The sequence below is a fragment of the Agelaius tricolor genome, unplaced genomic scaffold (genome assembly GCF_023055355.1).
Source record: "Agelaius tricolor isolate 1412-34295 unplaced genomic scaffold, bAgeTri1.0.p SCAF_170, whole genome shotgun sequence".
NCBI lineage: Eukaryota > Metazoa > Chordata > Aves > Passeriformes > Icteridae > Agelaius > Agelaius tricolor.
The window spans coordinates 62410-87697 of NW_027269430.1; the positions used below are offsets into that span (position 1 = coordinate 62410).

At 45.9% G+C, this 25288-nt stretch overlaps 1 protein-coding gene across 1 annotated transcript; it reads right to left on the minus strand.

Annotated features, from left to right (window-relative positions):
- Positions 1-523: 523 nt before the first annotated feature.
- DCAF11 (DDB1 and CUL4 associated factor 11) lies at positions 524-25156 on the minus strand. Its single transcript, XM_071420889.1, is given in 15 exon segments — positions 524-667; positions 1087-1193; positions 3294-3390; positions 3392-3441; positions 6070-6223; positions 11171-11347; positions 13841-13967; positions 15086-15140; positions 16943-17089; positions 19764-19864; positions 21300-21364; positions 22015-22124; positions 22788-22960; positions 23867-23963; positions 25135-25156. Coding segments are annotated over 15 exon segments (1608 nt in total). The 3' UTR covers positions 524-541.
- Positions 25157-25288: the final 132 nt, after the last annotated feature.

Consider the following 25288-nt stretch of genomic DNA (forward strand, 5'->3'; position numbering starts at 1 on the left):
TTGGGGTTTTGGGGGCGGAATTTGGGGTTTTTGGGAATTTCGGGGCTTTGGGGGCAGAATTCGGGGATTTTGGGGCAATATTTGGGGGTTTTGGGGGTTTTAGGGCGGAATTTGGGGTTTTGGCTTTTTTGGGATGGATTTTGGGTTTTTTTTTGGGGTTTTTGGGGGCGGAATTTGGGGTTTTTTGGATTTTCGGGGGTTTAGGGGCAGAATTTAGGGTTTTTGGGATTTTCGGTGTTTTTGGGGTGGAATTTGGGTTTTTTGGGGGGGGTTTTGGGATTTTTGGGGTTTCTGGGCCAATATTTGGAGATTTTCGTGGTTTTTGGGGTAATTTGGGTTTTTTGGGTGGAATTTGTGGTTTTTGGGGCGGGATTTTGGTTTTTGGTGTTTTTGGGGCGGATTTTGGGTTTTTTTGGGGTTTTTTGGGGAGCCAAATCTTCAAACCACGCCCCCTCCTCAAAGCCACGCCCCCTCTTGATTTTCATCTAAACCCCGCCCACCGAAAAATTAATAAAAGTGGGCGTGGCCACAGCGCCGCTCTTTATTGCCAGGCCCCGCCCCCTTTCCGCCGAGGCCCCGCCCCATCTCGCCGAGGCTCCGCCCCCTCCATGACGTCATCGGCGTCGGCATCGCCGCGGTAATCCCAGAGCCGGACGGTGCCGTCCCACTGAGGGGCGGGGCCAAGTCAGGACACGCCCATTTCACCATAAACCACGCCCTTTTTATCATTTAAACCCCGCCCCTTTCCCCCATTTAAACCCCTCCCATTTCCCGTTAAACCCCGCCCCTTTAATCATTTAAACCCCGCCCCTTTCATAATTTGAACCCCGCCCCTTTCACCATTAAACTCCGCCCCTTTCCCCATTTTAACCCCGCCTCTTCCCCATGTAAACCCCCGCCCCTTTCCCCATTTAAACCACGCCCTTTTCCCAATTTAAACCACGCCCATTTCCCTATTAAACCCCGCCCCTTTTCCACATTTAGACTCCGCCCCTTCCCCTATTAAACTCCACCCCTTTTTCCCATTTAAACCCCGCCCCTTTTCCCCATTCAAACCCCGCCCCCTTCCCCCGAAGCCCCGCCCACCGAGGCGCTGGCGAGCCACGCCCCCTCGGGGCTCCAGCTGACGTCACGCACGCAGGCGCCGTGATTGGCCAATCGCCGCAGGACACGCCCGCTGATGACGTCATAGACTGAAAAACAACAAAAAAGGGGGCGGGGAAAGGAAAAAGGGGGCGCGGCCAAAATGGGAACAAAACCAGTAAAAAACATTAAAAATCAGTATAAGCCAAAACCCCCAATTTCCCCCATTTTTAACCCTTTCTTTGCCACATTTTTCTCCTTTTTCGCCATTTTTTTTACCGTTTCCCCCATTTTTCCCCCATTTTTAACCCTTTCCTTTCCCACATTTCCCCCCTTTTTTCTTCCCCATTTTTTCACCGTTTTCCGCCATTTTTTTCCCCATTTTTCCCCACCCAGTCCAAACCAGTATAACCCAGTCCAAACCAGTACAAACCAGTTCCCATTTCCCCCATTTTTTCCCCATTTTCCCCCCATTTTTCCCCCCCTTTTTCCCCTGTTTTTCGCCATTTTTTTACCATTTTCCCCCCCATTTTTTCCCCCCATTTTCCCCGCATTTTTCCCCCCATTTTCCGTCATTTTTTCCCCCTTTTTTCCCCCCATTTTCCCCCATTTTTCCCCCTGTTTTCCCCTCATTTTCCCCACCCATTTTTTCCCTCTTTTTCCCCCCATTTTTTCCGCCATTTCCCCCCCATTTCTCCCCCATTTTTCCCCCCCTTTTTTCCCCATTTTTCCGACATTTTCCCCCCCATTTTTCCCCCATTTTCCCCCCGATTTTTTCCCCTTTTTCCCCCATTTCTCCCCCCATTTTCCGCCATTTTTTCCCCCTTTTTTCCCCCCATTTTCCCCACCCATTTCCCCCCATTTTCCCCCCGTGTTTTTCCCCCCCATTTCCCCCCCCTTTTTTCCCCATCTTTCCCCCCCTTCCCCCCCCATTTTTTTCACCATTTCTCCCCCATTTTTTCCCCATTTTTCCCGCCCATTTTTTTCACCATTTTCCCCCCCATTTTTCCCGCCATTTTCCCCCCCATTTTTCCACCGATTTTTTCCCCGTTTTTCGCCCTTTTTTTACCGTTTTTTCCCCCCATTTTCCCCACCCATTTTCCACCATTTTCCCCCCATTTTTTCCCCATTTTTTCCCCATTTTTCCCCCCCATTTTTTTCACAATTTTTCCCCCATTTTCCCCCTTTTTCCCCATTTTTTTACCATTTCCCCCCCCATTTTCCCCCCCCATTTTCCACCATTTTCCCCCCATTTTTTCCCCAGTTTTTCCCCATTTTTCCTCCCATTTTTCCCCATTTTTTTTCACAATTTTTCCCCCCATTTCCCCCCCATTTCTCCCCCATTTTTCCCCCCCCTTTTTTCCCCCCTTTTTTCCCCCGATTTTTTCCCCCATTTTTTCCCTGTTTTCCGCCATTTTTTCACCATATTTTCCCCATTCTCCCCCCATTTTTTCCACCATTTTCCCCCAATTTTTCCCCCCATTTTCCGCCATTTTTTTACCGTTTTTCCCCCCCTTTTTTTCCCCCATTTTTCCCCCGATTTTTTCCCCGTTTTTTCACCATTTTTCCCCATTTTCCCCCCCATTTTTTCCACCATTTTCCCCCACCATTTTCCCCCCATTTTTTTACCCATTCTCCCCCCCATTTTCCGCCATTTTCCCCCCATTTTTCCCCTCATTTTTTCCCCACCCATTTCCCCCCATTTTCCCCCCTTTTTTCCCCCCCATTTCCCCCCCTTTTTTCCCCATTTTTCCCCCCCTTCCCCCCCTTTTTCCCGCCATTTTCCCCCCATTTTTTCTGACATTTTCCCCCCATTTTTCCCCCCATTTTTCCCCCCCATTTTTTTTCACCATTTTTCCCCCATTTTCCCCCTTTTTCCCCATTTTTTTACCATTTCCCCCCCCATTTTCCCCCCCCATTTTCCACCATTTTCCCCCCATTTTTTCCCCAGTTTTTCCCCATTTTTCCTCCCATTTTTCCCCATTTTTTTTCACAATTTTTCCCCCCATTTACCCCCCATTTCTCCCCCATTTTTCCCCCCTTTTTCCCCCTTTTTTCCTCCATTTTCCCCGATTTTTTCCCCCATTTTTTCCCTGTTTTCCGCCATTTTTTCACCATTTTTTCACCTTTTTTTTCACCGTTTTCCCCCATTTTTCCCCCATTTTTTCCCTCCCAGTATATCCCAGTATAACCCAGTCCCATCCCCGTACCCATCACGCTCCCATCAGCACTCCCGGCCGCCAGCGCGGGGGCGCCCCCCGGTGGCGCCAGGCGGCAGCGCAGCAGCGTGTGCAGCACGGCGTGGCCCCCGGAACGTCACCAGCGAGGCGTCGCCCGGAAGGGGCGTGGCCCGGCGGGCTGGGGGGGGAGGAGCAAGAAAAAAAAAATTTGGGGAAAATTCGGTGAAATTTGGGGAAAAAAACCCGACGAAAATCGAGCGAAATTCACCCAGAAAACGGCAAAACATTGGTGAAAAAATGAGCGAAATTCACCCTAAAATTTGGTCTAAAATGGGGGGACGTGCACGCAAAAGTTGTCCCAGAAACTGGGCAGATTTCACCCAAAAATGGGTCTAAAAATTGGCACAAAATTCGGCCAAAAATTGGTGCAAAATTGAGCGGAATTCACTCAAAAATTCGACTCGAAATTGACCCAAAAATGGGGGAAATTTGGCCTAAAATTGACCTAAAATTCACCCCAAAACTGGGCCAAAATTGACTCAAAAATTGGACCAAAATTGAGTGAAAATTGCCCAAAAATTCGACTCGAAATTGACCCAAAAATGGGGGAAATTGGGCCTAAAATTCACCCTGAAACTGGGCCAAAATTGACTCAAAAATTGGTCAAAAAATGGGAGAAATTCGGCCCAAAATTCACCTGAAAATTGACTCCAAAATTGGTCCAAAATCGGCCTAAAATTGACCTAAAAATTGACTCAAAAATAGGGGAAATTCCACCAAAAATTCGGCCTAAAATGGACCCAAAAATTGGTCCAAAATTGACCCAGAAATGAGGGAAATTCACCCCTGAAATTTGGTGTAAAATGGGGGGGAAGTGCAGGCAAAAATTGACCCAAAAATTGACCCAAAAATTGGAACAAAATTGACCCAAAAATTGGTCTAAAAATGGGAGAAATTCAGTCTAAAATTCAACCCAAAATTGCAACAAACTTGACCCAAAAATTGGTCCAAAAGTGGGGGAAATTTGGCCAAAAAATGGGTCCAAAATTGACCCAAAAATGAGGGAAATTCGCCCCTGAAATTTGGTGTAAAATGGGGGAAAAGTGCAGGCAAAAATTGACCCAAAAATTGACCCAAAAATTGGTGTAAAAATTGAGCGAAATTTGGCCAAAAATTCGACTCGAAATTGAGCCTAAAATTGACCTAAAATTGGTCCAAAAGTTGGTGCAAAATTGAGCGAAATTCGGCCAAAAATTCGACTCAAAATTGACCCAAAAATGGGGGAAATTGAGCCCAAAATCGACCTAAAATCGGCACAAAATTGACCCAAAAATTGGTGCAAAATGAGCGAAATTCGGCCAAAAATTCGACTCAAAATTGACCCAAAAATGGGGGAAATTGAGCCTAAAATCGACCTAAAATTGGTCCAAAAATTGAAACAAAAATGGCCTAAAATTCACCCACGAAAGTGGCTCAAAATTGACTCAAAAATTGGTGCAAAAATTGGAGAAATTCGGCCCAAAATTCACCTGAAAATTGGCCCAAAATTGACCCAAAATTGACCCAAAAATTGACCCAAAAATTGACCTAAATTTGTCCCAGAATTGATTTAAAAAATAGGGGAAATTCGACCCAAAAATTTGGCATAAAATGGACCCAAAAATGGGGGAAATTGAGCCTAAAATTGACCTAAAATCGCCATTTTTTCACCATTTTTCACCATTTTTTCCCCATTTCCCCCCATTTTTCCCTCCCAGTCCCCCCAGCCCCCATTCCCCCCATTTTTAACCCTTTCTTTCCCATATTTCCCCGTTTTTATCATATTTCCCCCATTTTTATCATATTTTCCCCCATTTTTCATCGTATTTTTGCCATTTTTTCACCATTTTCCCCCATTTTTTCCCCTCCCAGTATAAACCAGTAACCCCAGTTCCCATTCCCCCCATTTTTAACCCTTTTTTTCCCAATTTTTAACCCTTTTTTCCCCATTTTTAACCCTTTCTTTCCCCCCCTTATTTCCCCGTATTTTCCCCGTTTTTTGTCGTACTTTTGCCATTTTTTTCACCATTTTCCACCATTTTTTCCCCATTTTTCCTCTCCCAGTCCCTCCCAGTCCAAACCAGTAACCCCAGTTCCAATTTCCCCCCATTTCCCCCCATTTTTAACCCTTTCTTTCCCATATTTCCCCATTTTTGTCATATTTTCCCCATTTTTGCCATTTTTTCACCATTTTTCCCCATTTTTTCCCCCATCTCCCCCCATTTTTCCTCTCCCAGTCCCTCCCAGTCCAAACCAGTAACTCCAGTTCCCATTTCCCCCATTTTTAACCCTTTCTTCCCCATATTCCCCATTTTTATCCTATTTTTGCCATTTTTTGTCGTATTTTTGCCATTTTTTCACCATTTTTCCCCATTTTTTCACCATTTTTCCCCCATTTCCCCCCATTTTCCCCCTCCCAGTCCCCATTCCCCCCATACCCCCATTTTTAACCCTTTCTTTCCCATATTTCCCCATTTTTCCCATACTTCCCCCATTTTTGTTGTATTTTTGCCATTTTTTGTCGTATTTTCGCCATTTTTTCACCATTTTTTCCCCCATTTTTTCACCATTTTTCCCCCCATTTCCCCCCATTTTTCCCCATCCCCCCATTTTTAACCCTTTCTTTCCCATACTTCCCCCATTTTTCCCATATTTCCCCCCATTTTTCGCCGTATCTTCCGCCGTTTTTTTCACCGATTTTCGCCGTTTTTTTTCACCGTTTTTCCCCGTTTTTTCCCCATTTTTTCCCCCCTTCCCCGCTACAAACCCGTCCGGGGCGCCCTCTGCCACCGGTAGTCCCAGCTCTGCCTGGCCACCGCCCTGCGCGCCGCCGCCAGCGCCGCCGGCCCCGAGGGCCTGCGCAGGTCCCACAGCTTGGCCGACTGGTCCTTGGAGTTGGAGACCACGTAGCGCCCGTCCCCCTGCGGGGAGAAAACCAGTAAAGACCAGTAAAAACCAGTAAGGACCGGTGGGGGAGCGGTGGGAAAAAACCCGGCGCGATTTGAGCCAAATTTGAGCGATTTACGGCGATTTTTCGCCAATTTTTGTTCATTTTTTTTCCTATTTTTTTCACCATTTTTTCCCCATTTTTTTCTGCTCCCAGTTGCTCTCTCGAGGGTGAAATCCCAGTATAAACCAGTACAAACCAGTAAGAAAAAACCCGGCTCGATTTGAGCCATTTTTGGCCGATTTACGGCGATTTTTTCACCAATTTTTGTCGCGGTTTTTTCCCCATTTTTTTCCCATTTTTTCTGCTCCCATTTGTTCCCCTATGGAGGAAATCCCAGTATAAACCAGTAAGAACCAGTAAAAAAAAATCAAGATTGATTTGAGCCAATTTTGACCCATTTTGGTCATTTTTGATAATTTTAACCAATTTTTTTCCATTTTTCCCCATTTTTTCCACTCCCACACGCTCTCCTATGGAGGAAATCCCAGTTCAAACCAGTACAAACCAGTAAAAACCAGTAAAAACCAGTTCAGACCAGTGGGAACCAGTGGGAAAAAACCCGGCTCGATTTGAGCCAAATTTGAGCGATTTACGGCGATTTTTCTCCAATTTTTGTTCCTTTTGTTTCCCATTTTTTTCCCATTTTTTTTCCCCGTTTTTTCCTGCTCCCAGTTGCTCTCTCGAGGGTGAAATCCCAGTATAAACCAGTACAAACCAGTAAGAAAAAACCCGGCTCGATTTGAGCCATTTTTGGCCGATTTTAACGGCGATTTTTTCACCAATTTTTGTCGCGTTTTTTTCCCCCATTTTTTTCCCATTTTTTCTGCTCCCATTTGTTCCCCTATGGAGGAAATCCCAGTATAAACCAGTAAGAACCAGTAAAAAAAAATCAAGATTGATTTGAGCCAATTTTGACCCATTTTGGTCATTTTTGAAAATTTTAACCAATTTTTTTCCATTTTTCCCCATTTTTCCACTCCCACACGCTCTCCTATGGAGGAAATCCCAGTACAAACCAGTACAAACCAGTAAAAACCAGTAAGGACCGGTGGGAACCAGTGGGAAAAAACCCGGAGCGATTTGAGCCAAATTTGAGCGATTTACGGCAATTTTTCGCCAATTTTTGTCACTTTTTTTTTTCCCCGTTTTTTTCCCCGTTTTTTTACCCATTTTTTCCCATTTTTTCCTCCTCCCCAGTTGCTCTCTTGAGGGTGAAATCCCAGTATAAACCAGTATAAACCAGTATAAACCAGTAAGAAAAACCCCGGCTCGATCTGAGCCAAATTTGAGCGATTTACGGCGATTTTTCGCCAATTTTTGTTCATTTTTTATCCTATTTTTTTCACCATTTTTTGCCCCATTTTTTTCTGCTCCCAGTTGCTCTCTCGAGGGTGAAATCCCAGTATAAACCAGTATAAACCAGTACAAAAAAATCCGGATTGATTTGAGCCAAATTTGAGCGATTTACGCCAATTTTTAGCCAATTTTTGTCGCATTTTTTCCCCCATTTTTCCCCCATTTTTTCCCCATTTTTTTCTGCTCCCACTTGCTCTCCTATAGATGAAATCCCAGTATAAACCAGTATAAACCAGTACAAAAAAATCCGGATTGATTTGAGCCAAATTTGAGCGATTTACGCCAATTTTTTAGCCAATTTTTGTCGCATTTTTTCCCCCATTTTTTCCCCATTTTTTTCTGCTCCCAGTTGCTCTCTCGAGGGTGAAATCCCAGTATAAACCAGTATAAACCAGTACAAAAAAAACCCGGATTGATTTGAGCCATTTTTGACCATTTTTTGCCTTTTTGGACCATTTTTAACCAAATTTTTGCCATTTTTCCCCATTTTTCCCCTGCCACTCGCTCTCCTCTGGAGGAAATCCAGTATAAACCAGTTTGGACCAGTACAAACCAGTACAAAAAAACCCAAATTGATTTGAGCCAATTTTGACCCATTTTTGTCATTTTTGTCCCATTTTTGGTGATTTTTGACCCATTTTGGTCGTTTTTTCCTCATTTTCCCCTCCCCTTTCCTCTCACATGGATGAAATCCCAGTATAAACCAGTCTGGACCAGTCCAAACCAGTTTCCCCCCCGTTTTTAACCCTTTCTTCCCCATTTCCCCCCTATTTTCCCCATTTTCTGCCTCATTTTCACCATTTTTTCACCATTTTTCCCCCTTTTTTTCCCCATTTTTCCCTCCCAGTCCAAACCAGTAACCCCAGTTCCCATTTCCCCCCATTTTTAACCCTTTCTCTGCCATTTTAACCCTTTATTCACCATTTTTATCGCTTTCTCACCCATTTTTTGCCCTTTTTTTGCCATTTCCCCCCCTATTTTCCCCATTTTTTCACCGTTTTCCCCCGTTTTTCCCCCATTTCCCCCCTCCCAGTCTCCCCCAGTTCCCATTTCCCCCATTTCCCCCATTTTTAACCCTTTCTCTCCCCCATTTCCCCCTATTTTCCCCCATTTTCCCTCCCACTTCCCATTTCCCCCATTTTTAACCCTTTCCTTCCCATTTTTAACCCTTTCCTTCCCATTTTTTGCCCATTTTTGTCATTTTTTTCCCCGTTTTTCCCCATTTTTTCCCTCCCAGTCTCCCCAGTTCCCATTCCCCCCATTTTCCCATTTTTAACCCTTTCTCTCCCCAATTTCCCCCATTTCCCCCCCCCATTTTCCCCATTTCTTCACCGTTTCTCCCCATTTTTCCCCCATTTTCCCTCCCAGTTCCCATTCCCCCATTTTTAACCCCTTCTTTCCCATTTTTAACCCTTTCTTCTCCATTTTTTGCCCTATTTTCCCCATTTTTTCACTGTTTTTCCCCATTTTTTCCCTCCCAGTCCCCCCAGTTCCCATTTCCCCATCTCCCCCCATTTTCCCCATTTTTCCCCCATTTTTAACCCTTTCTCTCCCACATCTCCCCTATTTTCCCCGTTTTTCCCCATTTTTTCCCTCCCAGTAACCCCAGTTCCCATTTCCCCCATTTTTAACCCTTTTTTTGCCATTTTTAACCCTTTCTCTCCCATATATCCCCATTTTCCCCCATTTTTGCCATTTTTTGCCCTTTTCCCCCTTTTTTTCACCGTTTTCCCCCCCCCTTTTCCCCCATTTTTCCCTCCCAGTTCCCATTTCCCCCATTTCCCCCATTTTTAACCCTTTCTTTACCATTTTTAACCCTTTCTCTCCCCAATTTCCCCCCTCTCCCCCATTCCCCCCTATTTTCCCCATTTTTTCACCGTTTCTCCCCATTTTTCCCCCATTTTTCCCTCCCAATCCCCCCAGTTCCCATTTCCCCCATTTCCCCATTTTTAACCCTTTCTCTCCCCCATTTCCCCCATTTTTCCCCCATTTTTCCCCCCATTTTCCCCATTTTTTCACCGTTTTTCGCCATTTTTTCACCGTTTCTCCCCGTTTTTCCCCCGTTTTTCCCCTCCCAGTCCCCCCAGTTCCCATTTCCCCCCATTTCCCCCCATTTTTAACCCTTTCTCTGCCATTTTTAACCCTTCCTTCCCATTTTTTGCCCTTTTTTGCCCTTTCCCCTCTATTTTCCCCATTTTTTCACTGTTTTTCCCCATTTTTTCGCCGTTTCCCCCCATTTTCCCTCCCAGTAACCCCAGTTCCCATTTCCCCCCATTTTTAACCATTTTCCCCCCATTTTTAACCCGTTCTCTCCCATATCTCCATTTCTAACCCTCTCTCCCCCATTTTTAACCCTTTCTTCCCCATTTTTTGCCATTTTTCCCCGTTTTCCTCCCTTTTTCCCTCCCAGTCCCCATTTCCCCCCATTTCCCCCATTTTTAACCCTTTCTTTACCATTTTTAACCCTTTCTCTCCCATATCTCCATTCCCCCCTATTTTCCCCATTTTTTCCCTATCTCCGCCATTTTTTCACTGTTTTTCCCCATTTTTTCCCCATTTTCCCTCCCAGTCCCCATTCCCCCATTTTTAACCCTTTATTTCCCATTTTTAACCCTTTCTCTCCCATATCTCCATTTCTAACCCTATCTCCCCCATTTCTCGCCGTATTTTCCCCATTTTTTCACCGTTTCTCCCCGTTTCTCCCCCATTTTTCCCTCCCAGTAACTCCAGTTCCCATTTCCCCCATTTTTAACCCTTTCTTTACCATTTTTAACCCTTTCTCTCCCCCATTTCCCCCCTATTTTTGCCATTTTTTGCCCTATTTTCCCCATTTTTTCCCTATCTCCGCCATTTTTTTCACCGTTTCTCCTCATTTTTCCCCCATTTTCCCTCCCAGTTCCCATTCCCCCCATTTTTCCCCATTTTTAACCCTTTCTTTCCCATTTTTAACCCTTTCTCTCCCATATCTCCATTTCCCCCCCTCTCCCCCATTTTTTCACCGTTTTTCGTCATTTTTTCACCGTTTCTCCTCATTTTTCCCCCATTTTCCCTCCCAGTTCCCATTTTCCCCCATTCCCCCATTTTTAACCCTTTCTTTCCCATTTTTAACCCTTTCTCTCCCATATCTCCATTTCTAACCCTATTTTCCCCATTTTTTGCCCTATTTTCCCCATTTTTTCACCATTTTTCCCCCCTTTTTCCCCCATTTTTTCCCTCCCAGTCCAAACCAGTAACCCCAGTTCCCATTCCCCCATTTCCCTCCATTTTTAACCCTTTCTATGCCAATTTTAACCCTTTCTATGCCACTTTTATCTTTCTTTGCCCTTTTTGGTCATTTCCCCCATTTTTTCCTCCCAGTCCCTCCCAGTCCCAACCAGTCCCAACCAGTAACCCCAGTTCCCTTTTCCCCCCATTTTTTAACCATTTTTCCCCCATTTTTAACCCTTTCTTTCCCATATCTCCATTTCTAACCCTATCTCCCCCATTTCTCGCCGTATTTTCCCCGTTTTTTCACCGTTTCTCCCCGTTTTTCCCCCATTTTTCCCCCCCAATATCCCCTCACCCTGGCGTGGATGAAGGTGAGGCCGTCCCGGTGCCCGGCCAGGGTCAGCGCCGGCCCCTCGGGGAGGCAGCGCCGGTCCCAGGCCCTGCCCACGGCGTCGTCGCCGCCCGAGAGGAGGAGCTGGCCCGAGGCGTCGGCCAATGCCACGGCGTTGACGTCATCCTCGTGGGCGGGGACCTGGGCGGGGGGAAAATGGGGAAAAAACGGGGGAAAACGGTGAAAAAATGGCGAAAAAACGGTGAAAATCGGGTTAAAAATGGCGGAAAAATGGCAGAAAAAGGGTTAAAAAAGGTGGGAAAATGGGGTGAAAAATAAGGAGGGAAGAAAGGGTTAAAAATGGGAAAAAATGGGGGAAATGGGAACTGGGGTGACTGGGAGGGACTGGGAGGGGAAAAATGGTGAAAATTGGGTTTAAAATGGCGAAAAAAGGGTTAAAGATAGCGGAAAAATGGGCTGGAAATGGTGGGAAATGGGGGGAAGGAAAGAGTTAAAAATGGGGAAATAAAGGGTTAAAAATGGGGGAAAATGGGAACTGGGGTTACTGGTTTGTACTGGGAGGGGAAAAAATGGGGAAAAACGGTGAAAAAATGGTGAAAATAGGGTTAAAAATGGCGGAAAAATGGGTTAAAAAGGGTTAAAAATGGTGGGAAATGGGGGAAAGGAAAGGGGTTAAAAATGGGAAGGAAAGGGTTAAAAATGGCGGGAAATGGAGGAAAATGGGAACTGGGGTGACTGGGAGGGGAAAAAATGGGGAAAAACGGTGAAAAATTGTGAAAATAGGGTTAAAAATGGCGGAAAAATGGGGGAAAAAGGGTTAAAAATGGCGGAAAAAATGGGTTAAAAATGCTGGGAAATGGGGGGAAGGAAAGGGGTTAAAAATGGGGAAATAAAGGGTTAAAAATGAGGGGAAATGGGGGGAATGGGAACTGGGGTTACTGGTTTATACTGGGAGGGACTGGGAAGGGAAAAATGGGGAAAAAAGGGTTAAAAATGGCGCAAAAATGGGGGAAAAATGGGTTAAAAATGGCGGAAAAAATGGGTGAAAATGGGGGTAAAATGGGGGGGTAAAAGGGTAAAAAATGGCAAAAAAATGGGGTTGAAATGGGGGAAGAAAGGGTTGAAAATGGTGAGAAAATGGGGGAAAAACTGGGGAAAATAGGGTTAAAAATGACGAAAAAACGGTGAAAATAGGGTTAAAAATGGCAAAAAAAAGGGGTTGAAATGGGGGGAAGGAAAGGGTTAAAAATGGGGGGGAAAAATGGATCAAAAATGGAGGAAAATGGGAACTGGGGTTACTGGTTTGGACTGGGAGGGGAAAAATGCGAAAAAATGGTGAAAATAGGGTTAAAAATGGCGAAAAAATGGCGAAAAAAGGGTTATAATGGTGAACAAAATGGGGGAAAGAAAGGGTTAAAATGGTGGGGAATGGGGAGGGAAGAAAGGGTTAAAAATGGGGGAAATGGGGGGAAATGGGAACTGGGGTTACTGGTTTGTACTGGGAGGGGAAAAAATGGGGAAAAACGGTGAAAAAATGGTGAAAATAGGGTTAAAAATGGCAGAAAAATGGGGGAAAAAGGGTTAAAAATGGTGGAAAAATGGGTTAAAAATGGTGGGGAAATGGGGTGGGGAAAGAAAGGGTTAAAATGGGAAGGAAAGGGTTAAAAATGGCGGGAAATGGAGGAAAATGGGAACTGGGGTGACTGGGAGGGGAAAAAATGGGGAAAACGGTGAAAAAATAGTGGGGAAAGGGGGGGGGGCAAATGGGGTGAAAAATGGTGGGGAAAAATGGGGGGGATTAAGGGTTAAAAATGGTGAAAAAATGGGGGAAAAGGGGGGAAAAATGGGTTAAAAATGGTGGGAAAAAATGGGTTAAAAATGGTGGGGAAATGGGGGGAAATGGTGGGGATTAAGGGTTAAAAATGGCAGAAAAATGGGTTTGGAAATGGGGGAAGGAAAGGGTTAAAAACGGCGGAAAAAAGGGTCAAAAATGGGGGAAAATGGGGGAAAGAAAGGGTTAAAAATGGGGAAAAGAAAGGGTTAAAAATGGAGGAAAAGAAATGGTTAAAAATGGAGGAAAAAAATGGGGAAAATAGGGGGAAGAAAGGTTTAAAAATGGTGAAAAAATGGGGGAAAGAAAGAGTTAAAAATGGGGTAAAACGGGAAATGGGGAAAAGAAAGGGTTAAAAATGGGGGAAAAAATGGGGGGGAAAATTGGGTAAAAAAATGGGTTAAAAATGGGGCAAAAAAACGAGCAAAAAACGGGTTAAAAAATGGGGAAAAAATAGGGGAAAAAGGGTTTAAAATTGGGGTCCACACTGGTCCATACTGGTTTGGTCTGGGAGGTGAAAAAATGGGGTAAAAACAGAGAAAAAATGGGTTGAAAAACGGCCCAAAAAACCGGAAAAAAATTGGGCAAAAAATGGGCAAAAAACCAGCAAAAAATGGGCAAAATTTGGGAAAAAATCAGCAAAAATGGGCAAAAAAAAAGGGTTAAAAATGGTCAAAAAACGACAGAAAATTGGGGAAAAATGGGCAAAAAATGGGTTAAAAACCGAGCAAAAAGTGGGTTAAAAAAACGGCGATAAATGGGCAAAAATTGGGTTAAAAAGGGGCGAAAAAGGGCCCAAAATGGCGGTAACTGGTTTGTACTGGTCTGTACTGGTGCCTCACCCTCTCCACCCTGCGCTGCGCCTGCCGGTCGTAGACGTAGACGCAGCCGTCGTTGGCCCCGCCCATCACGTCCCGCCCATCCGGCCCCACGGCCAATGAGAAGACGGCGAAGCGCCGGTCCTCGGGCCTGGAGGGGGCGGGGACAGCGGTCAGACACGCCCACCCCTCCCCGAGGCCACGCCCACTTTAAATATTCATATAAGCCACGCCCATACTCTAAAATATTCGTTTAAGCCACGCCCACTGTGTTATATTGGGTATAATGGGAGTTTAAGCCACACCCACTGTGTTATATTGGGTTAAATAGGAGGTTAAGCCACGCCCACTGTGTTAAATATTCATTTAAGCCACGCCCACTGTGTTATATTGGGTAAAATGGGAGGTTAAGCCACACCCACTGCGTTAAATATTCATTTAAGCCACGCCCACTGTGTTATATTGGGTCAAGTGGGAGGTTAAGCCACGCCCTTTGGGTTAATTAGGGTTTTGAAGCCACGCCCACTTTATTGTAATTGGTTAATTGGGGGTTTAAGCCACGCCCACTTTGATAAATGAGAATTTACGCCACGCCTACTTTAATATATTCAGTTAATTTGGGGTTTAAGCCACGCCCACTTGGCTAAACATGAAATTAAGCCACGCCCACTTCGTTATATTTCATTAATTGTGGGTTTAAGCCATGCCCACCTAATTGGGTTAATAAGGTTTAAGCCACGCCCAGTTTATTAAATACCAATTTCTGCCACGCCCACTTTATTATATTGTGTTAATTTGGTGTTTAAGCCACGCCCATTTGGTTAAACAGGAAAACAAGCCCCGCCCACTCCATTAAATTGTGTTGATTTGGTTTTAGGCCACGCCCACTTTATAATATTGGGTTAATTGGACATTTAAGCCACGCCCATTTCCTAAATATCAATTTTAGCCACGCCCACTTTATTACATTGAGTTAATTGTGGATTTAAGCCACGCCCACTTGGCTAAATAGGAACTTCATTATATTGGGTTAATGAGGCCTTTAAGCCACGCCCACTTTATACTATGGCTGTTTAAGCCACGCCCCCAAATGCAAATTAGAACTGAAACTCCAAAGAGCAAAGCCACGCCCCTTAATGCGCAAACAACCCCAAAGCCACGCCCCGAAATGCAAATGAGAGGCAACAAAACTCAAGCCACGCCCACAAAACGCAAACCACGCCCACAAAATCCCCAAACCACGCCCCAAAACGAAGCCACGCCCCCCACCTGAAGTCCAGCGCCGTGTGGGCGTCGCCCTCTCCATGCAAATCAAAGGCGTGGACTGCAAAAATAAAAAAGGGGCGGTGCCAGCTCAGGCCACGCCCCCTCGCCCCCATTTCTAGGCCGTATTTTTCCCGTTTTTTGCCATTTTTTCGCCTCCCAGTCCCTCCCAGTCCAAACCAGTAACCCCAGTTCCCATTTCCCCACATTTTTAACCCTTTTTCCCCCCATTCTTAACCCTTTTTCGCCCATTTTTAAGCCTTTACTTCCCCCCATACTTTCCCCATTTTTCGCCCCGATTTTTGCCGTTTTTTCACCATTTTTTCCCATTTTCACCCATTTTTTTCCCTCTCCCAGTCCAAACCAGTAACTCCAGTCCCATTTCCCATTCCCCCCATTCCCCCCCATTTTCTTCATTTTCCCCCCCATTTTCCCATCAATTTTTCCCTATTTTTCCCCGATTTTCCCCATTTTCCCCCAAATTTTCCCCCAAATTTTCCCCCAAATTTCCCCCCATTTTTCCCATCAATTTTTGCCCTATTTTCCCCATTTTTCCCCCAATTCCCCCATTTTTTCCCCCCTATTTCCCCCATTTTCCCATCAATTTTCCCCCCCGTTTTCCCATCAATTTTCCCATCAATTTTTCCCATCAATTTTTGCCCTATTTCCTCCATTTTCCCCCCCCATTTTCCCCCCATTTTCCCCATTTTTTCACCGATTTTCCCCCATTTTCCCCCCCAAATTCCCCCCATTTCCCCCCAAATTTTCCCCATTTCCCCCAATTTCCCCCATTCCCCCCCATTTTTCCCCCCATTCTTCCACCAATTTCCCCCAAATTTCCCTCAAATTCCCCCCCATTTTCCCCCCATTTTTTCCCCATTTCCCCCCCATTTCCGCCATTTTTCCACCGATTTTCCCTATTTCCCCCCCCTTTTCCCCCCATTTTCCCCCATTTCCCCCCATTTTCCCCCAATTTCCCCCATTCCCCCCAAATTCCCCCCCATTTCCCCCCATTCTTTCACCAATTTCCCCCAAATTTCCCTCAAATTCCCCCCCGTTTTCCCCCCATTTTCCCCCAAATTTCCGCCATTTTCTCCCCTTTTTTCCCCCAATTCCCCCCAATTTCCCCCATCTCCCCCCCATTTTCCCCCATTTTTTCCCCATTTTCCCCCATTCCCCCGTTTTCCCCCCCATTTTGCCCCCATTTTCCCCCCCAAATTCCCCCCATTTCCCCCCAAATTTTCCCCATTGCCCCCAATTTCCCCCATTCCCCCCCATTTTTCCCCCCATTTTCCCCCATTCTTTCACCAATTTCCCCCAAATTTCCCTCAAATTCCCCCCATTCTTCCCCATTTCCCCCCTATTTCCGCCATTTTTCCACCGATTTTCCCTATTTTCCCCCCCCGTTTTCCCCCCATTTTCCCCCATTTCCCCCCTATTTCCCCCCAAATTTTCCCATTTTCCCCCAAATTTCCCCCATTTTCCCCCCCCCATTCCCCCCATTTTCCCCGATTTCCCCCCAAATTTCCCCCATTTCCCCCCAAATTTCCCCCCAAATTTTCCCCCTATTTTCCCCATTTTTTCCCGATTTTTTCCCCCTATTTCCCCCATTTTTCCCATCAATTTTTCCCCCATTTCTCCCATTTTCCCTTATTTTCCTCATTTTCCCCCAAATTCCCCCCCATTTCCCCCCAATTTTCCCCCATTTTTCCCTCATTTTCCCCCATTTTTTCCCTCATTTTCCCCCATTTTTTCCCCCCAATTTTCCCCCTATTTTCGCCATTTTTTCCCCCCCATTTTCCCCCATTTTCCGCCATTATCTCTCCCCCGTTCTCCGCCCCATGTTTGTCCCCTGCCGCGCACCGTAGCTGGACCAGGAGCAGTAGAGGGCCTGGTTCCCATCGGGGCTCAGCGCCACGTCCAGGACGCTCCAGCCCACGTGGCGCCCCCTGGTGGCCCGGAGGAGCCGCAGCCCCTCCCCGGAAACCTCGAACAAGCGAAGCGTGTGGTCTGAATTTGGGGCGGAAAACCGAAATTTCGGTCAAAATCCCATTTAAAGCACAAATTTTGCCAGTTTTGAGCAAAAAACTGGGAGTTTTTAGGTGGAAATTCGGTGTTTTTAGGTCAAAATTTGGCGGTTTTAGGTCAAAAATTGACTTTTTCGTCATTGAATTGCGGCAATTTTGCCTCAAAATTTTCAGAAATTTTGGGGTCAAAAATTCACATTTTTCGTCATCGAAATGTGGAAATTTTGTCTCAAAATTTTCAGAAATTTTGGGTGAAATTTGGGGTCAAAAATTGACTTTTTTTGTCATTGAAACATGGCAATTTTGCCTCAAAATTTTAAAAATTTTGGGTGAAAATTGAGAATTTTTAGGTCCAAAATTTACAAATTTTAGGGGATTTTTTGGATTGGAAATTGGGGGTTTTTGGATTGGGGAAAATTGGGGATTTTTCAGGTGGAATTTGGGGGTTTTGTGTCGAAATTTTGGGTTTTTGGCGGCGAAATTTTGGGAGGCAAAATTCTCCAATTTTACCTCAAAATCGGAGAATTTTCGTAACAAATTTGGGGTTGAAATTTGGAATTTTAGGATCAGAAATGGGGAATTTAGGGATTTTGGGTCGAAATGTGAGGATTTGGGGTCCAAAATTTGGGAATTCTGGGTCCAAAATTTGGGATTTTTAAGGCAAAATTTGGGAGTGTCGGGACAAAACCGAAGCGATTTTGGGTCAAAATTTGGGGGATTTTGGGTCAAAAATTGGGGGATTTTGGGGATTTTGCCTCAAAATTCCGAATTTTTGGGTCAAGTTCTGGGGATTTGGGGCAGTTTCGGGTGGGAATTTGGGAGATTTTGGGGTGAAATTTGGGGATTTTGGGGCTGAAGGCGACGTCCAGGACCCCTGGTGGCCCGGAGGAGCCGCAGCCCCTCCCCGGAAACCTCGAACAAGCGCAGGGTGTGGTCTGAATTTGGGGCGGAAAACCGAAATTTCGGTCAAAATCCAGATTAAAACGAGAATTCCGGAATTTTAGGGCAAAAAACTGGGAGTTTTTAGGTCAAAATTTGGTGTTTTTAGGTGGAAATTTGGTGGGTTTAGGTCAAAAATTGACTTTTTCGTCATTGAAATGCCGGCAATTTTGCCTCAAAATTTTCAGAAATTTTGGGGTCAAAAATTCACATTTTTCGTCATCGAAATGTGGAAATTTTGTCTCAAAATTTTCAGAAATTTTGGGGTGAAATTTGGGGTCAAAAATTGACTTTTTTTGTCATTGAAACATGGCAATTTTGCCTCAAAATTTTTAAAAATTTTGGGTGAAAATTGAGAATTTTTAGGTCCAAAATTTACAAATTTTAGGGGATTTTTTGGATTGGAAATTGGGGGTTTTTGGATTGGGGAAAATTGGGGATTTTTCAGGTGGAATTTGGGGGTTTTGTGTCGAAATTTTGGGTTTTTGGCGGCGAAATTTTGGGAGGCAAAATTCTCCAATTTACCTCAAAATCGGAGAATTTTCGTAACAAATTTGGGGTTGAAATTTGGAATTTTAGGATCAGAAATGGGGAATTTAGGGATTTTGGGTCGAAATGTGAGGATTTTGGGTGAAAAATTTGGCGATTCTGGGTCCAAAATTTGGGATTTTTAAGGCAAAATTTGGGAGTGTCGGGACAGAAATGAAGCGATTTTGGGTCAAAATTTGGGGGATTTTGGGTCAAAAATTGGGGGATTTTGGGGATTTTGCCTCAAAATTCCGAATTTTTGGGTCAAGTTCTGGGGATTTGGGGCAGTTTCGGGTGGGAATTTGGGAGATTTTGGGGTGAAATTTGGGGATTTTGGGGCTGAAGGCGACGTCCAGGACCCCTGGTGGCCCAGAGGAGCCGCAGCCCCTCCCCGGAAACCTCGAACAAGCGCAGGGTGTGGTCTGAATTTGGGGCGGAAAACCGAAATTTCGGTCAAAATCCAGATTAAAACGAGAATTCCGGAATTTTAGGGCAAAAAACTGGGAGTTTTTAGGTCAAAATTTGGTGTTTTAGGTGGAAATTTGGCGGGTTTAGGTCAAAAATTGACTTTTTCGTCATTGAAATGCGGCAATTTTGCCTCAAAATTTTCAGAAATTTTGGGGTCAAAAATTCACATTTTTCGTCATCGAAATGTGGAAATTTTGTCTCAAAATTTTCAGAAATTTTGGGGTGAAATTTGGGGATTTTGGGGTCAAAAATTGACATTTTTTGTCATCGAAACGTGGAAATTTTGCCTCAAAATTTTCAGAAATTTTGGGGTGAAATTTGGGGATTTTGGGGTCAAAAATTGACATTTTTTGTCATTGAAACGTGGCAGTTTCGCCTCAAAATTTTCAATAATTTTAGGTGAAAGTTTGGGGATTTTGGGTCAGAAATTTATGAATTTTGGCACATTTTGGGTTGGAAATTGGGGTTCCAAAAATTCCCCCAAATTCCCCAAAATGCCCCAAATTACCCAAAATCCGTGAAAATCCCCCCATTTCTTACCCATTGTGCAGGCCAAAAAATCCCGAAAAATTCAACTTAAAACCCCCTAAAATTCCCATTTTTCCCCCGATTTTCCCCGTTTTTTTTTCCAGATTTCCCTAAAATCTCCCAAATTTTGGTAAAATTCCCCGAAAGGGCCCAAAATGCCCCAAATTTTCCCGATTTCGGGCGTTTTTACCCACCCTGGCAGGCGGTCAGGAGCCTCCGTCCGCACTGGGAGAAGAGAGCACAAAAAACCTTCTGGGGGTGGGGCTCCAGCGCCGCCGCGTGATTGGGCAGGAAGCTGAGGAGGGGCGGGGCTTCGTGAGGGGGGGAGGGCGGGGCTAAAGGGATAAGCCACGCCCACCCGCCGGTGGGGGCTCCCATTGAAAGCAATGGGAAATTGGGTGGAAACGGGGGAAAAATGGTTAAAAACAAAGGGTTAAAAGGGGGAAAATGAGGGGGCGTGGCTTGGGAGAGGCCACGCCCACCTTGGCCACGCCCCCTGAATGAAAACCAGATTAAATTGGAAAGAAATGGTAAAAAAAAAGGCTAAAAATGGTAAAAAATTGCTTAAAAATGGGTTAAAAAAAGGGGTTAAAAGGAGGAAAATGAGGGGGCGTGGTCTAGAATAGGCCACGCCCACCCAGGCTACGCCCCCCTAATTAAAACCAGTTAAAATTGGAAAAAAAAAGGGTAAAAAAAGAGTTTTTAAATGGGAAAAAATGGGTTAAAAATTGGTAAAAAAAGCATTAAAAAGGGGAAAATGAGGGGGCGTGGTCTAGAAGAGGCCACGCCCACGCAGGCCACGCCCCCCTAATTAAAACCAGTTTAAATTGGTTAAAAAACAGTTTAAAAATGGGAAAAAAATGGGTAAAAAATTGGTAAAAAAAGCATTAAAAAGGGGAAAACGAGGGGGCGTGGTCTAGAAGAGGCCACGCCCACCTAGGCCACGCCCCCTGAATGACAAACAGATTAAATTGGTTAAAAATGGTAAAAAAAAGGTTAAAAATGGGAAAAATGGGTTAAAAATTGGTTTAAAAAAGGGCTAAAAGGGGAAATTGAGGGGGCGTGGCTTGGGAGAGGCCACGCCCACCCAGGCCACGCCCCCTAATTAAAACCAGTTTAAATTGGTTAAAAAAACCAGTTTAAAAATGGTAAAAAATTGTTTAAAAATGGGTTTAAATGAGGAAAATGAGGGGGTGTGCCTCGTGGGCGTGGTCTAGAAGAGGCCACGCCCACCAAGGCCACGCCCCCTAATTAAAACCATTTTAAAATGGTTAAAAATGGGTAAAAATATGATTTTAAAAATAGGGAAAAATGGGTTAAAAATTGGTAAAAAATAAAATTAAGGTTGGAAAATGAGGGGCGTGGGTTGGGAGAGGCCACGCCCACCCGGGCCACGCCCACGATTCTTTATACCAGTTTGAACCAGTAAAAACCAGTTGAAAAATGGTAAAAAAATTGGTAAAAAATTGGTAAAAAATTGGTAAAAAAATCAAATTAAGGTTGGGAGATGAGGGGGCGTGGCTTGAGAGAGGCCACGTCCACCCTGACCACGCCCACCGTGGTTTAAACCAATTAAAAATTGGTAAAAGATGGTTAAAAGTGGTAAAAAATGGTTAAAACCAGTACAAACCAGTATAAACCAGTTAAAAATGGTTAAAACCAGTACAAACCAGTACAAACCAGTACAAACCAGTTCAAACCAGTACAAACCAGTACAAACCAGTACAAACCAGTTCCTTACTGGGAGCTCAGCTTGGTCCTCTCCTCCCCTGGAGAAGCTCCGCCCCCATTCACGCTGGAGAAACCAGAATAAACCAGTAAAAACCAGTACGGACCAGTATAAACCAGTATGGACCAGTATAAACCAGTATGGACCAGTATAAACCAGTAAAGGTCCCGAATCCCCTCCCAGTACAAACCAGTATAAACCAGTAACCCATAAAGTCCCTCCCAGTATAAACCAGTGACCCCAAATCCCATCCCAGTTTGATCCCAGTTCCCTCCAGTCCCTCCCAGTATAAACCAGTGACCCCCAAATCCGCTCCCAGTCCCTCCCAGTACAAACCAGTAACCCCAAATCCCCTCCCAGTTTGATCCCAGTCCCTCCCAGTCCCTCCCAGTACAAACCAGTGACCCCTAAACCTCTCCCATTCCCGCCCAGTCCCTCCCAGTTTGATCCCAGTCCCTCCCAGTATAAACCAGTACAAACCAGTGACCCTAAATCCCTTCCCAGTTTGATCCCAGTCCCTCCCAGTATAAACCAGTGACCCCTAAACCTCTCCCAGTACAAACCAGTAACCCTAAATCCCTTCCCAGTCCCTCCAGTCCCTCCCAGTAACCCCAAATCCCCTCCAGTTCGATCCCAGTACAAACCAGTAACCCCCAAATCCCCTCCCAGTCCCTCCCAGTCCCTCCCAGTATAACCCAGTATAACCCAGCCCCCACCTCTCGGATCATCCTGGGCAGGCTCCGCTCAGGCTCCGCCCCCGCCCCGCCCCCGCCGAGCTCCGCCCTCAGCTCCTGGAGGGCGGGGCCGGCTGGGGGAGGGGCCCCTGCTTGGGAACAGAAAAAAGGGGAGGGGCTTGGAGGGGAGTCTTGAAGCCACGCCCACTTGGTCAGAAACCACGCCCCCCATTTTTTTTTACAATTAAGCTCCACCCACTTCTGTTGTTGGCTCCTCCCCTTTCCATTTAGGCCCCTCCCACTTTTAAACCCCTCAATTTGAGACCCTTGTGGAAGGGGAGGAGCTTAAATGGGGAGGGGCTTAAATGGGGAGGGGCTTAAAGAGAATAGGAGGGGCTAAAACTGGGGGTTTGATAAAGTGGGAGGGGCTTAAATTGGGGGTTTGAAAATTGGGGAGGGGCTTAAATGGGAGGGGTTAAAAGTGGGAGGGGCTTCAATGGGAAGGGGAGGGGCTTTAATGGGTGGGTGGGGACCCAAAGGGGAGGGGCCTAAAGGGAGGAGGGGCTTAAATGGAAGTGGCTTAAAGGAGGGGGAGGGGCTTAAAAGAAAGGGGAGGGGTTTAAAGGGGAGGGGCTTAAATGGGGCGGGATTAAAGAGGCGGGGCCTCCGCTCCCTCTAAGCTCCGCCCCCACCTCTTTAAGCCCCTCCCTCTCTCCATTTAAGCCCCTCCCCTTCCCTTTAAGCCCCTCCCCTTCCTTTTAATCCGCTCCCCATTTATTTAAGCCCCGCCCCCTCCCTTTTGGCCCCGCCCCCACCTTCTGTCACCTCGGGGGCCCCTCCCCCCCCTTCCTCCTCCTCCTCCTCGTCCTCCTCCTCTGGCTCCGCCCCCTCCAGTTCAAGTTCCGCCTCTTCCGGGTCAAGCTCCGCCCCTTCCGGTTCGGGCTCAGACTCGGAGGAGTCCAGGGAGGGTTCCCGGGCTGGGGGGGGCCTGGAAAGTTCCGGAAAAAAATGGAAACGAAATCGGTGAAAAGGGCGGAAATCAACCCAAAAAAAATTCCGGAAAAAATCCTGAAAATCTCCTCAAAATTTACCGAAAATTCAGGGAAAATTTCCCAAAATTTTCCCCACAAAAAAATCGCTAAAAAAATTAACGAAAATCGCCAGAAAATTCCCACAAAATTCAAGAAAATTTCCACAAAAAAAATCGCTAAAAAAATTCACCAAAATCGCCTGAAAATTCCCACAAAATTCCCCCCCAAAATTTCCATTTTTTTCCCCAAAATGCTCCACAAAATTCACCCAAAATTAACGAAAAATTTCCCCAAAATTTCCCCCAAATTCGCCCCTCCCACACTCAGGGTCCCCCCCCCTCAATTCCTCTCCCCCGCCCCAAAATCTCCTCAAAATCCCCCAAAATTGGCCCCAAAATCCCCCAAATTTCCCCCAAATTCGCCCCTCCCCCAAACCCCCAAAACCCCCCCCCAAAAATTCCCCCAATTTTCCCCCTCCCCCACCCCCAAATTTACCCCAAATCCCCCCGAATTTCGCCCCTCCCCTCACCCCCCCGCCCCTTTTCCCAAAATCCCCAAAATTTCGCCCAAAATTCTCCCGCCCGGGGCCCCTCCCCCACCGCCCCCTCCCCCCCACCCCCAAAATCTCGCCCCTCCCCCCCCGCCCCTCCCCCCCCCCCCCGTTTCTCACCTCCCGAGGATCTCGCGCAGCTCCTGCAGCTCCAGCCCCGCCCCCACCCCTCTTTGGCCCCTCCCCCTCCCTCCTTGGCTCCTCCCCCTCCCCTCCGGACCCCTCCCCCACCCTCCCGCCCCTCCCCCACCCCGTTGCGCCCCCCCTCCCCCCCCCCCCCTCCGCTGCTGCCGCCCATGGGCCCCCTCACGACCAAAACACTTCCGGGTTCGGGGGCACTTCCGGGTGGTGGCCACGCCCACGGGAGCGATGAGGGAGAGGCCGCGCCCCGCCCCTCCCGGGAACGCCCCCTTAAGGGAAAAGGGGGGGGGGGAGGCCACGCCCACAAGGCGGGGGTTGTTTACAAGGGGGGGAAAGGAGGGCGGGGATTGGCGGGAAGGGTCACGTGGGGGGAAAGAGCGATGCTGATTGGGTGAGAGGCGGGGTTTGGGGATTTGGCGGTTCTGATTGGTTGGGAGGCGGGGTTTGGGTTAAACGCGGGATTTTGATTGGATGAGAGGCGGGGTTTGGGGAAATGGAGGATTCTGATTGGCTGAGAGGCGGGGTTTTCGCTAAATGGAAATTCTGGTTGGCCGAGGGGCGGTGTTTATGCAAATTCAGGCGTTGTTTTGGGGCAAACGGCGATTCTGATTGGCTGAAATGGTGGGTGTGGGAAAATCCGGGTTTGTGATTGGTTGAGGGGCAGAATTTGGGTGAAAGAGCGAATCTGATTGGCTGAGGGGCGGGGTTCATGCAAATTAGAAGGGGTTAAATGACGGAGAAGCGGAGTTTTGGGAAATGAGCGATTCTGATTGGCTGAGGGGCGGGGATTCAGAAAAAGAGCCGTTCTGATTGGTTGAGGGCTAAATTGGGAAGATTTGGTCAAAAATTGGGAAAAATTCGGGGAAAAAATTGGAAAAATTTGGGGGAAAATTGAGGGGAAAATGGGAAGAAAATTTGGGAGGAAATTTAAGGAAAAACTGGAAAATTCGGGGAAAATTTGGGGGAAAAAAGGGGAAAATTGAGGGGGAAAAAAGGGGAAAATTGAGGGGGAAATTGAGAAAAAAATGGGAAGAAAATTTGGGAGGAAAATGGGAAAATTTGCCTCAAAAAAAAAGAATTTTGATGAGAAAATTTGGTGAAAAATTGCGAAAATTCAGGGTAAAAAATAGAAATAAAAAACAAAAAAAAAAAAGAGGAAAATTTATTGAAAAATTGGCAAAATTTGGGGAAAAAAAAAATCGAATTATGAGGGGAAAATTTGCTCCAAAATCAGAAAAATAAAGGAAAAAAATGAGAAAAAAAAAAAAAGAACAAAAAAAAATTTTTTTTCAATTTTTTTTATTTTTTTAATTTTTTTTTTTAATTTCCCCTCCCCCAGGGACCCCCAATTTTTTTTTTTTGGGAAAATTTTTTTTTTAAATTTTTTTTTTTTTCCTCTCCCCCTCCCCCCCCTTCCTCCACTTCCAGCCCCTCCCCCACCCTTTGGGAAATTTTCCCCCATTTCCCCCAAATTTTTTTTAATTTTAATTTTTTTTTTTTAATTTTTTTATATATTTTTTTTAATTTTTTTTTCCTCCCCTCCCCCTCCCCCTGACGCCTTTTCCGGCTCCGGCTCCACCTGCAAAAAACAAAC